Below are 13,534 nucleotides of genomic sequence, written 5' to 3'. Positions count from 1 at the left end.
CTGGAGGCAAAAAAAATAAAAAGAAAAAAGGAATGAGAAAAAGAAAAATTCAGTGCATCTAAACTTCTGAGATGACAGTTGGCAATGGAAATCTTTTTATGTTAATAAATAAATATCCAACGAAGACTAGTTAAGGGTGGAGGTAGATAGCATAATGGTTATGCAAAGAGACTCGCAGGCCTAAGGCTCCGAAGTCCCAGGTTCAATTTCCCTCTGCACCACCATAAGCCCAAGCTGAGCAGTGCTCTGGGGAAGACTTAAAAAAACTGAGACCAGTAGTTAAAAGTATCTGTGTTTATTTACATATCATGTATCTCAGAAAAGCCTGGAAAGTCACGACGTTTCTCTGGAGGCCAGCAGATTCTCACAGGTCTGCCGGGACGTGGGGGAATGGAGGCTTGGAATCCTTAGAGATCGGAGTCTGACAGCAGAAGGTCAGGGGTCCCACTTCTTGCCAAGGAAGTGCCACACCTGATCTGTGTGTAGCAAAGGGGAGAGAAAGTGGGGTGTGAGTGGCCCGAGGGGTACAGAGGCAGAGAAGGACGCCGCGAGGGAGGGAGGTACGTTTCAGGCTCTGGGGAGAAGTCAGGTAGGTAGAAGCCGTAATAAAGTCGGCTGGACACATTTCTCTATTTCAAGTCACTGCCCTGTATCAGGCCTGGTCCTAAATTCTCTCATTTGGCTCAAGACTTCCTGGTAATTTCAGAGCCTACCTACTTTCCTCCTCCTCCTCCTCGGGCCACCTGGATACTGTAAAAGCTGTCGTCTTGGCTCCAGCAGGAAAGGAGAGAATCCTTGCTACAAAGTGTGACAGCCTGCCAAGTGCCCCACTGGCCAGGACCTCTCGGTGCCTGTGGGCTCACCCCTCCCCCTCCACACCTTGGCACCTGGCTCACAGCACACACTTAACACTGCATCCTTGTGTCTGCAAGCTGACTATCCTCATTTTTAAAACATATTTATTCCCTTTTGTTGCCCTTGTTGTATTACTGCAGTTACTACTGTTATTGTTATTATTATCATTGTTGGACAGGACAGAGAGAAAGTTAGAGAGAGGAGGAGAAGTCAGAGAAGGGGAGAGAAAGACAGACACCTGCAGACCTGCTTCACCGCCTGTGAAGTGACTCCCCTCTGCAGGTGGGGAGCCGGGGGGCTCGAACTGGGATCCTTATGCTGGTCCTTGCGCTTCACGCCACCTGCGCTTAACCCGCTGCGCTACCACCCGACTTCCTCTTCTTGTGTTTTTATGTCAAGACAAAGTCTTGAGACACTTAAAAAAAAAAAAATATATATATATATATATATATATATATATATATATATATATATGTTGTTTGCTTATTGGACAGATAGAGAGAAATCAAGTGGGAGGGGATGATAGCAAGGGAGAGAGACAGAGAGACACCTGCAGCCCTGCTTTACCACTTGCAAAGCTTCCCCCCTGCAGGTGGCGACTGAGGGCTTGAACCCAGGGTCCTTGCGCACTGTGTGACATGTGAGCTCAGCCAGGTGTGCCACCAGCCGGCCCCCATTTTCTGAAATTAGGGAGTAAGAGAGTTCACCTGAGGGGCTGAGGAAACGGCACAGAGGCTGTCTAAGACACCCGCATGCTCGGCCAGAGCTCCCAGGTTTGACTCCACTGCACCACAAGCCAGAGCTGAACAGTACACAACGGAACACAAACAAAAACAGAAAAAGTGCTGTCTTTCTGTGAAACACAGCTACAGGATGGCTTTACTCGTGCGTGCAGTATAGACAACTGGACCCCTTGCACTTGTGAGAGAAGGAAAAAAAAAAAGTCGCCAACCTGTCTCTAACACGTTGTGAAGTCTGCAGGTTACACTCAGGGGGGCCAGGGGAGGAGGCCCTGGGGTGGGGGTGAGGAGGGCACAGGACTGAGTGGCACTACTGCTGTGATCTTAGCGTGCTGCGAACCATTACTGAATCATCAAAAAAAAAATTTTTTTTTCCTTTTCTTTCTTTTGCCTCCAGGGTTATTGTTGGGGCTCAGTGCCTACACTACGAATCCACTGCTCCTGGAGGCTATTTTTTTCCCCTTTTGTTGCCCTTATTTTATCATTGTTGTAGTTATTGTTGTTGTTGTCATTGCTGTTGGACAGGACAGAGAGAAATGGAGAGAGGAGGGGAAGACAGAGAGGGGGAGAGAAAGATAGACACCTGCAGACCTGCTTCACCGCCTGTGAAGCGACTCCCCTGCAGGTGGGGAGCCAGGGCTCGAACTGGGATCCTTACGCCGGTCCTCGCGCTTTGCGCCACCTGCGCTTAACCCGCTGTGCTACCGCCCGACTTCCAATATAGGGTTTTTACTAGACAGGCGCTTTGACCAACTAAGCCACAGGGCCCCTTCCCAATACAGGGTTTTGTTTTTTTTTAAATATTTATTTTATTTATTTATTCCCTTTTGTTGCCCTTGTTGTTTTATTGTAGTTATTATTGTTGTTGTCGTTGTTGGATAGGACAGAGAGAAATGGAGAGAGGAGGGGAAGAAAGAGAGGGGGAGAGAAAGACAGACACCTGCAGACCTGCTTCACCGCCTGTGAAGCGACTTCCCTGCAGGTGGGGAGCTGGGGTTCGAACTAGGATCCTTACGCCGGTCCTTGTGCTTTGCGCCACCTGTGCTTAACCTGCTGCGCTACAGCCCGACTCCCAATACAGGGTTTTTAAAAGGGTACTTTACGTGAAAATTTCAAAGATTATGTAAGATACTGTTCTATTTCTCTCTCTCTCTCTCTCTCTGCTGGGAGCTGGTGCCCCCACTATAAATCCACACTCCTGGATGATTGTTTTTTTATTGGATAGGACAGAGAGAGGAGGGGGAGATCGAGAGGGAGAGAGAATGACAGACACCTGCAGACCTGCTTCACTGAGAAGCTTCCCCCCCTACAAGTGGGGTGTCAGGGACTTGAACCCTGATCTTTGCGTGGATCCTTGGTGCTTAGTACTATGTGTGCTTAACCGGATGCACCACTGCCAGACCCCTCTTGTGCTCCCCCCCAGACACACACACACACACACACACACACACACACACACATACTTCTTTGGCTATGGCATTGCTGGAGATGGAACCTGGGACTTTGGAGCCTCAAGCAGGGGAGTCTCTTTGCAGAATTATGTGTCCGTCCCCCGCCCCCCAACTTTTAGGTTACTGGGTCTCTTGGGTGTTTCCAGTGCCACTCAGCTCGGCTCACCTTCCTCGATGCTCTCTTTGCTCACGGGAGACGGCACCTGCGAGGGAAGACAATGTCGGCATGAGTACGTCAACGTGCAAACTCCACAGAAAAGTCTTTCAGATTTTTTTTTTTGCTACCAGTGTTGTCACTGGGGCTCGTGCCTGCATTAAAAACCCACCATTTCTGGTGGAGAGATATCCAGGGGGAGAGACGCGTGCAGACCCCCCTCCACCGCTTGAAAAGCTGCCTCCCTGCAGGTGAGGAGCAGGGGCTCGGACCCAGGTCTTTGGGCAGGGCACCATGAGGGCGTTCAGCCAGACGCCCCCCCTCCCCTCCTTTTTTACACGGACTTCTAGTAGCAGGTTAACACACAATGGTCCCCTAACTCGAAAAGGGAAACAACAACATCAAAAATAAAGCTGAAACCAACAGCAGTAACAACAACAAGGACAACAAAATGGGGGAAAATGGTCTCCAGGAGCAGACAATCCGTGGTGCAGGTACTGAGCCCCATCGATAACCATGGAGGCAAAAATAAATAGATAAATAAATAAAGGGGAGGGGTGGGTCGGGCTGTAGCGCAGCGGGTGAAACGCACATGGTGTGAAACTCAAGGACCGGCATAAGGATCCCGGTTCGAGACCCCGGCTCCCCACCTGCAGGGGAGTTGCTTCCCAGGCGGTGAAGCAGGTCTGCAGGTGTCTGTCTTTCTCTCCCCCTCTCTGTCTTCCCCTCCTCTCTGCATTTCTCTCTGTCCTATCTGGCAATAACAACATCAGTAACCACAACAATGATAAAAGTAACCACAACAAGGCCAACAAAAAAAGGAAAATAAATAAATTATTAAAAATAAATAAATAAAAACTAAAAAGCAAAAACCCCTTCACCTTCTATCTTTTCTTTTCTTTTTTTTTTTTGGTAGGTAAATTATATAGAAAAATGAAAGACTGGGGGGTCAGGCAGTAGTGCAGCGCATATGGTACAAAGCGCAAGGACCGGCGAAAGGATCCGGGTTCGAGCCCTCTGCTCCCCACCTGCAGGGGAGTCGCTTCCCAGGCGGTGAAGCAGGTCTGCAGGTGTCTGTCTTCCTCTCCCCCTCTCTGTCTTCCCCTCCTCTCTCCATGTCTCTCTGTCCTATCCAACAACAAACAACTTCAACAATGGCAATAATAATAGCCACAACGAGGCTACAACAACAAGGGCAACAAAAGGGGGGAAAATGGCCCCCAGGAGCCGTGGATTCATGGTGCAGGCACCGAGCCCCAGCGATAACCCTGGAGGGAAAAGAAAAAGAAAATGAAAGTCTGGGGACCGTCAGGTGGTGACGCACCTGGTTAAGCACATACGTTACAATGCTCAAGGACCCAGGTTCAAGCCTCTCTGGTCTCTCTGGTCTTTTCCCTGTAGGGGAAAAGCATCACAAGTGGTGAAGCAGGTGTCTCTCTGTCTCTTTCCCTCTCTACCTCCTCCTCCCTTCTCAATTATTCTATCTCTATCCAATAATAAGTAAAAAAATATATAATAATTTTTTTTAATTTTTTTTTTTTTTTTGCCTCCAAGGTTATTGATGGGGCTGGGTGCCGGCACTACAAATCCACTGTACCTGGCAGCCATTTTTTTCCATTTTATTAGATAGGACAGAGAGAAATTGAGAGAGGAGGAAGAGACGGAAATACAGACAACTGCAGACCTGCTTTGCCACTTGTGAAGCTGCAGGTAGTGAGTGGGGGCTCAAACCCAGATCCTTGCATGGGTCCTTGCACTTTATACTACGTGAGCTTAGTCCAGTGTGCCACAGTCCAGCCCCTGAAAGTGAAAAGTGTTTAAACACACTCACTTTAAATTTTTTTAAATTTATGATTATTATTTATTATTATTGTGGATAGAGCCAGAAGGAAATTGAGAAGGAAGGGGAGATAGGGAGAGAGAAAGAGAGGCAGGCACCTTCTATCTTTTCTTATTCTTTCTGATACACAAGCCACAGAGTCAAAATGAAGTGAAAGACAGCACACTGAACATTTTTTTTTCTTGGCAGACCCAGGACAAGCTGGGGAAGCTGGCAGCCTAGGGGAGAGGTGGCCTCAAAGTCCCTTAGGAGGCTGCAACTCATCCCCTTCTCTTCCCTTCCCCCTCCCCTTCCCTTCCCTTCTCCCTCCCCTTCCCTTCTCCTCCCTTCCCTTCCCCCTCCCCTTCCAAACTTACTGCTCAGCTCTGGCCTATGGTGGCGCTGAGGATTGAACCTGAGACTTGAGAGCCTCAGGTGTGAGTCGTCACTTTGCAGAACCACCTACTATCTCTTCTCCCGCCCTGAGCACCTCACTTCGCAAAATCTTTTTTTTTTTTTTTTTTTAACTATTGGCTAGAGACAGCCAGAAATTGAGAGGGAAGGGAGAGAGGAAGGGAGACAGAAGGACACCTGAGGTCCTGCTTCACCACTCGTGAAGCTCTCCCCCTGCAGGTGGGTGGGGAGCCGGGACCGGAAGCAGGCCCTTGTGTGCTATGAGGCATGTACTCAGCCAGGTGCATCCCCGCCAGGTCCCGGAGCATCTCACTCCCCACTGCACGCCTTCCTCAGGTCTACTGGGTCTCCTCAGTGTGATAAATGGCTTCTGTAAGGACCCTCTGTTCTTTTGCTTTTTTAAAAATTCTCTTTATTGATTGGATAGAGACAGTCAGAAATCGAGTCGAAGGGGTAGGCAGAGAGGGAGAGAGACAGAGACACACCTGCAGCCCTGCTTCACCACTAGCAAAGCTTTCCCCTTGCAGGTGAGGACCGGGGGCTCGAACCCTGATCCTTGCGCACTGTAACATGTGCGCTCAACCAGGTGTGCAACTGCCTGGCCCCTCTTTCTTTCTTTTGAGAACGTTTCATTGACTTTATTTTAATGAGACAGAGAGATAGAAAGATACAGAGAGAAGAGCCAGAGCCCTGCTCAGCTCTGGCTGATGGCGGTGCTGGGGACTGACTGGCGCCTCAGAGCCTCAGGAAGGAGAGTCTTTTGCAGAACCACTATGCTGTGTCCCCAGCCTTGATTTGTTTTTCTTTTCTTTCTTCCTTCCTTAATATTTCTTATTTATATATATTTTTAAAAACATGTTTTCTTATCTCTATTTATTGGATAGAGACAGCCAGAAATTGAGAGGGAAGAGGGAGATAGAGAGGGAGAGAGACAGACAGACACCTGCAGCCCTGCCTCACCACCCGTGAAGCTTTCCCCCTGCAGAGGGGTGGGGGCAGGGGCTTGAACCCGGGTCCTTACACGTCGTAATGAGTGCGCTTAACCAAGTGCGCCACCAACCAGCCCGCTCTGTTCTCTGTCTAAAATGCTCCCTAACGGACTCAGCAGGCTGTTGGCTTTTCCGTGGTTCTCGTGACGGTATTTTCCCCGGGGACCAGCTGGTACCTCACCCGGTGAAGCGCACACCCAGGCAGGCGTGTGGACTCAGGTTGGAGTAATTAGCACCTCTTGAGAGCACTAAGCAAGACAGGTTCTGTGGTATCTCCTTCTCTGTCTCTCAGATTGGAAGGGGAAAAGAAAAGTTTGCCAGGAGTATTGGAATCACGTAGCCATGAAGCCCTGCCGTGCTCACGGATGAATTTTTCTTCCTCTTTTAATCGAGCTGCACATAATGTTGGACGGCTACTTATTGATTCTTTTGCTCTCCGTGCTATAGCCAATTATCTTTCAATCAATACATGCTTCCCGCAGTGGCTCTATGGCTAATCAAATGGTTAGTCCAGTTCTCTTTGCTGAGTCTTTCAAAATCCCCTTGGAGTAAAGCTCAGGAACAAACTATTTTTGGTTGTAAATAAAGATAATGAAGACAAAGGTGTATTAATGCAATCACCTGGGGAGTCAGGTGGTAGCGCGGCGGGTTAAGCGCACGTGGCACAAAGCGCAAGGACCGGCGTAAGGATCCTGGTTCGAGCCCCCGGCTCCCTACCTGCAGGGGAGTCGCTTCACAGGCGGTGAAGCAGGTCTGCAGGTGTCTGTCTTTCTCTCCCCTCTCTGTCTTCCCCTCCTCTCTCCATTTCTCTCTGTCCTATCCAACAACAACAACAATAATAACTACAACAATAAAACAACAAGGGCAACAAAAGGGAATAAATAAATAAAATAAATATTAAAAAAAGAATAACTACAACAATAAAACAATAAGGGCAACAAAATATTTTATTATTTTATTTTGTTGCACCATCTGAATGCGATTCTGGCTTTCCATTCAGGCCCCGGTTCACTGATGAACCCCACTGCTTCCGGGAGGCGGAACGGCAGGCGGGCAAACCCCCAGGGTGTTGGGACTATGTGAAAGCTGGGTACAGCATAGGGGAGCTCTCCCATCCTTGGAGGGAGGTCTGGATAGACACCCCGCTGGTAAGTCTCTCTCATCATAGAGGTGAGCCAAGAGGGAAAGAGTCTCCCAGACTAAGCTTGCCTTGCTAGTCTCTCAAGCCCACAGAGACCTCAGTACTCCCCTCCATTAACTGCAGGCCACACGGCCGCCTACCTTAGGATTCACTTACTCAAAAGTTCACAGAGGAGAACACACCTTAACACACACTCCTAGCAGCGCCCTTTGATGTCCTCAATTTGCATCAAACCTTGCTTTTCTTCTTCTCTCTATCTTGCCTTAACTGGTTCAACCCCTCTCCTCCCCTCAAACGCCTCTGGGTAATTAAATGCCTGCATCAGGAGACTAATTCTCTTGACCTTTATGTATCCGCATCAATTCCTGTCATAACCAGCCCCCTACCATAGGGGCAAGCCGACCTTTAAGAAACCTGTAATTTCTGACCTTTCAACAATAATTCCCTTCGTTTGGTTTTCCATTTAACTCATGTCCACCTGCTAATAAATGAGTTCTGAGCACGTTGAAGGTCTCCCCGGAGTCTTTACTCTAGAAAGAACCGGTCCCTTACCTTTCCCCTGGAGACCACCCCGCCAGAGACCCCGACACCAGGGCAGCAAGGGAAGTGGGCCAGCCCACGTTGTCCTCCTTGGGGCAGGGTCCCGTGCCAGCGGCCATCACAGTCTGGCCCCCGCGGGGACCGAGCAGCTGTGTGACCAGACAGGGGAGAGGAGGGAGGGGAGGACGGCTACACAGGACAGCGGTGACGCCAAGGACGACAGCATCGTGGGAATGCGGTGACGTGGCTGATGCAACTTTGCTTCTTTGTTTTTAATTTACTTATTGGTCAGAGACAGAGAGAAACTGAGAAGGGAGGAGAGGTATGGAGGAGAGAGAGAGAGAGAGAGAGAGAGACACCTGCGGCCCTGCTTCACCGCTTGTGAGGATTTCCCCCGCAGGTGGGGACTGGGGGCTTGAACCTGGGTCCTTACACACTGCAGTATGTGGGCTCAACCAGGTGTGGACCATCCAGCTCCACTAATGCATCTTCCTTCTTTGCTTTTTTTTGTTGTTGTTGTTGTTAATTTTTTTCTGTATTATATTTATTTCCCCTTTTGTTGCCCTTGTTTGTTGTTATTGTTGTGGCTGTCACGTGCGGAATGCCCAACTCCCCCTTCCTCCCTTTTTTCCTGTCTTTCTTTCTTTATCCCTTCCTTTCTTTCTAAGCCTTATTGGATAAAAGACAGAAACTGAGAGGGGCAGGGGAGGGAGAGAGATAGACAGACAACTGCAGCCCTGCTTCACCGCTTGTGAAGCTTCCCCCCTGCAGATGGGGCTGGGGTGGGGGCTTGAACTTGGGTCCCTGTGGACTGTGACACGTGCGCTCATCCAGATATGCCAACCGCCCCCCCCCCCCCCATGCATCTTTGAAAACAGAATGTAAGAATTAACCTCGAAGGTTCCAAGAGTTTTTGAGTTGTCTGGGCTTTGGAATGAATGAATACTCTGGAAGTCTATTTTTTCCTGAATCCCCCCCACACACACACTTACACACACCCCACCAGCACCACACCCTGTGCCATTCCTGAGGGTGACGGAAGTGGGGAGGGTGTCCCTTACCGATTGTACCAGGGATCTTGCTTCCTCCTGCGAGCACTGGAACGGACTGTCACACACCTGCACGTTTGTGCTGGAGAGAGAGCAGAGCCTGGTCATTCCGTGGGAGATAAAGAAGCCATCACAACACCCGCCCCGGGAAGAAAGCCAGCATCAAGGCCTCTGGGCCGGCCGGCGTGTGCGCCCAGCCAGCAGGACAGGTCACAGGGGAGCAAACTCTCCCAGCAGCAGTCACACAATGAAGTGCGGCCATGCTGCCCTTTCAGAATTAGAAAAAGGCTTTCTTTATTTTAATTTTTTTTTAATATTTATTTATTTTCCCTTTTGTTGCCCTTGTTTTTATTGTTGTGGTGGTTATTATTGTTGTTGATGTTGTCATTGTTGTTGGATAAGACAGAGAGAAATGGAGAGAGGAGGGGGAGACAGAGAGGGGGAGAGAAAGACAGACACCTGCAGACCTGCTTCACCGCCTGTGAAGCGACTCCCCTGCAGGTGGGGAGCCGGGGGCTTGAACCGGGATCCTTACGCTGGTCCTTGCGCTTGGCACCACCTGCGCTTAACCCGCTGCGCTATTGCCCGACTCCCTATTATTTACTTTTTACCAGAGCCCTGGTCAGCTCTGGCTTATGGTGCTGCAAGGGATTGAACCTGAGACTCTGGAGCCTCAGGCATGAGAGGAGAGTCTCTGTGCATAACCATTATGCTAGCTATCCCCCCTCCTCCCCGCCCTATTTATTTATTTTTATTCTTATGCTTTGGGTAGAGACAGAGAGAGATGGGGAGACAGAGAGGGAGAAAGACATCTGTGGATTGATCTGCAGTTTGTGAAGCTTCCCACTGCTCCTGGGGCTGGGGGCTCGGACCCAGATCCTTGAGCACTTGTTCGAGATTGACAACTATGCCGCTGCCCGACCTCCAGAAAAAGGTTTTAAATGATGGGGGCCGAGCGGTGGTGCACCTGGTCGAGCACATAGTATGAAGCCCAAGGACCCACACATATCACCAGATTTCAAGGATCCAGGTTCAAGCCCCATCTCCCCAGCTTCATGAGCGGTGAAGCAGGTCTGTGAGTGTCTCTTTCTCTCCCCTATCCATCCCCTCCCCCCACCCCGTTCTTCTCTGTCCTGTCCAATAAAATGAGGAAAATGGTTGCTAGAAGTGGTGGATTCATAGTGACCAAGCCCCAATGATAACCCTACAAGCCAAAAAAAAAAAAAAAAAAAAAAAAAAAAAATATATATATATATATATATATATATATGTATTATCTACAGTTCTTAAAAATTATATTGATCTTTATTTATTTATTGGCTAGAGTTGGTCAGAAATAGAGAGGGAAAGGGGTGATAGCGAGGGAGAGAGACAGAGAGACACCTGCAGCCCTGCTTCACCACTCGCAGAGCTTTCTCCGTGCAGGTGGGGACTGGAGGCTTGAACCTGGGTCCTTGCAGATTGCAACAGGTGTGCCCAACCAGGTGCGCCACCACCTGGCCCCTATATGTGTATGATTTTTATTTACTCACTTTTGGATAGACACAGAGAAATTGAAAGAGGGGGAGATAGAGAGGCAGATAATACTTGCAGACCTGCTTCACTGCTTGTGAAGCTTCCCTTTTTAAAATTTTTTTAAAAAATATTTATTTCCTTTTTGTTGCCCTTGTTTTTATTGTTGTAGTTATTATTGCTGTTGATATCGTCGTTGTTGGATAGGACAGAGAGACATGGAGAGAGGAGGGGAAGACAGAGAGGGGGAGAGAAAGACAGACGCCTGCAGACCTGCTTCACCGCCTGTGAAGCGACTCCCCCTGCAGGTGGGGAGATGGGGGCTGGAACCTAGGATCCTCCCACCGGTCCTTGTCCTTTGCGCCACGTGCGCTTAACCCGCTGCGCTACCGCCCAGCTCCCAACTTCCCCTTTTCTTAAACAAAGAGGATAGCATGGTCGGGGAGGTGGGACAGTGGATGAAGCGTTGGACTGTCAAGCCTGAGGTCCTATGTTCAGTCCCCGGCAGCACGTGTACCAGAGTGATGTCTGGCTCTTTCTCTCTCCTCCTATCCCTCTCATTAATAATAAATAAAAGGGGGTCGGGCGGTGGCGCAGCGGGTTAAGCGCATGTGGCGCAAAGCACAAGGACCGGTGGGAGGATCCCAGTTCGAGCCCCCGGCTCCCCACCTGCAGGGGAGTCGCTCACAGGCGGTGAAGCAGGTCTGCAGGTGTCTGTCCTTCTCTCTCCCTCTCTCTGTCTTCCCCTCTTCTCTCCATTTCTCTCTGTCCTACCCAACAACAATGACATCAACAACAATAACTACAAGAATGAAAAACAACAAGGGCAACAAAACGGAAAATATAAAAAATAAAAATAAAAAAATTAAATAAAATGTTAAAAGAAAGATTGCCTCATCATTTAGGAAAAAAAAAAAAAAAAGAGGATGGGATGGCACCAAAACTTCCTTCAGTGCAGTGTGGGGCCGGGCTCGAACCTGGGTGCCAAGGGAGGCCCCCGTTTTCTCTTTAAAAAAAAGGGGGGGAAAAAGATGAAACTCTTGGGCCCGGGGAGGTGACTATTAGGCCCAGGTGCCAGATGCCTTGGATCCCTGGCGACACGGCACAGACAGAAGAATCAACAGACCCGTCACGGCTGTCGACTCCGACGAGCGCCGGAGGACGTGGGCGGCTGTGTGGGACCACGAACAGTGACCTCGCTCAGGGACGCAAAGCTCACCAGCTGATGGTCCCCCCGTCGCACTTCTTCATCAGCAATGCTTTCCAGCACTCGTGTGCAGACCGGATGACTTCCAGAGCAAAGGCCTAGTGTTCCAACCAAGGAAAGATTAGGAGCGATGGCGTCATTACTTGGGGAAGACGTCCCTCACCTTGGCGGGGGCTGTGGGGATTTGGGCTTTGTCCTGGGACAAGTCCTGACACCTTATTTACTGGCTTTGGGATCTTGGGCAGGTGTCTTAGTCTACCTGTGTCTGCCTTTCTTTTTCAATTTGTTTTTCTCTTTATTTATTTACTGGATAGAATCAGCCAGAAATTGACAGGGAAGGAGGAGAAAGACAGAGAGAGGCAGAGAGACCCCTGCAGCCCTGCCTCACGACTCATGAAGCTTTCCCCCCTGCAGGCGGGGACACCTGGGTCATTGTGCACGGCAACCACCTGGCCCCGTGTCTGCCTTTCTTCATCTGCCAAAGGGAGTGATGTGGGGCTAAAACTTCACGCAGGGGGAGTCGGGCGGTAGCGCAGCGGGTTAAGCGCACACGACACAAACTGCAGGGGAGTCACACTTCACAAGCGGTGAAGCAGGTCTGCAGGTGTCTGTCTTTCTCTCCCCCTCTCTGTCTTCCCCTCCTCTCTCCATTTCTCTCTGTCCTATCCAACAACAAAGACATCAATCATAACTACAATGATAAAACAACAAGGGCAACAAATGGGAATAAATAATAATAAATATTAAAAGAAAAAAAAAAAAACTTCATGCAGGGCCAGGCAGTGGCGCACCTGGTTAAGTGTTCACATCATGTGGTCCGGGAGGTGGCGCAGTGGATAAAGCACTGGACTCTCAAGCATGAGGTCCTGAGTTCAATCCCCGGCAGCACCTGTACCAGAGTGATGTCCGATTCTTTCTCTCTCCTCCTATCTTTCTCATGAATAAATAAATAAAATTTTTTTAAAAAAGCGTTCACACCACAGTGCCCAAGGACCCGGCTTCAAGCCCCCGGTCCCCACTTGCAGGAAGCTTCACGAGAGGTGAAGCAGGGCTGCAGGTGTCTGTCTGTCTCTTTTCCTCTCTACCTCCCCCCTCCCTCTCAATTTCTCTCTGTTTCGATCCACTAACGAATAAATGTTAAAAAAAAATAAATAAATAAAAATAAAAACTTCATGCCGGGGCTGGAAAAAAAAGATGGAAATCACGCTTCCCAGATGGAACTGTGTCCTTGGTGGCCAGTGCTCACTCACCTGGCATGTCTTCTGCATGCCTGCTACGCTATCTCCCGTCTGGTCGGCTAAGATGTTAACCACACCATCGGGGGGTTGTACAAAACGAGTGAACGTAAACATCAGTGCTTAGTGAAGCTATGAACATGGCTCTGGGGGTCCTGGTGGGGTCGGACCAAATGATTTTCCGGACGGCACGGGCCCCCACACGGCTCGAAGTGAGCAGCCCCTGTGGCCAGCTGCTGCCTTACGGCTGTGAACTTGTTCACAGACTTTTCTTAGCGTGAATTTAGATGGGGGGAAGGGCAGCAGCAGGGGCCAGGTGGTGGTGCACCTGGTTGAGGACATAAGGTACACGAGCACAAGGTTTAAGCCCCAAGGCCCTACCGCTATTTCATCACAGGGGTGCGTGTGCGTCTGTCTGTCTGTCTGTC

General features: G+C 49.6%; 1 protein-coding gene across 2 annotated transcripts in view; it reads right to left on the bottom strand.

Moving 5' to 3' along the window:
• Positions 1-279: 279 nt before the first annotated feature.
• Positions 280-13,534, bottom strand: part of PPA2 (inorganic pyrophosphatase 2) — a 26,638-nt gene continuing 13,383 nt past the window's right edge. Inside the window, exons 9-13 of one of the 2 annotated variants that reach the window (XM_060186303.1) lie at positions 11,884-11,969; positions 9,165-9,234; positions 8,116-8,252; positions 3,213-3,249; positions 280-476 (exon numbers count right to left, since the gene is read on the bottom strand). In XM_060186303.1, coding sequence (XP_060042286.1) covers positions 3,234-3,249; positions 8,116-8,252; positions 9,165-9,234; positions 11,884-11,969 — 309 coding nt within the window. In that variant the 3' untranslated portion in view covers positions 280-476; positions 3,213-3,233. The remainder of the gene's footprint in view (positions 477-3,212; positions 3,250-8,115; positions 8,253-9,164; positions 9,235-11,883; positions 11,970-13,534) is intronic. The other variant, XM_060186304.1, reaches the window with a different exon arrangement.

Source organism: Erinaceus europaeus, chromosome 2, assembly GCF_950295315.1.
Source record: "Erinaceus europaeus chromosome 2, mEriEur2.1, whole genome shotgun sequence".
In the NCBI taxonomy this organism is placed as follows: Eukaryota; Metazoa; Chordata; class Mammalia; order Eulipotyphla; family Erinaceidae; genus Erinaceus; species Erinaceus europaeus.
The sequence above is the reverse complement of the archived record's forward strand: the minus strand, read 5'-3'. Positions and strand labels throughout refer to the sequence as shown.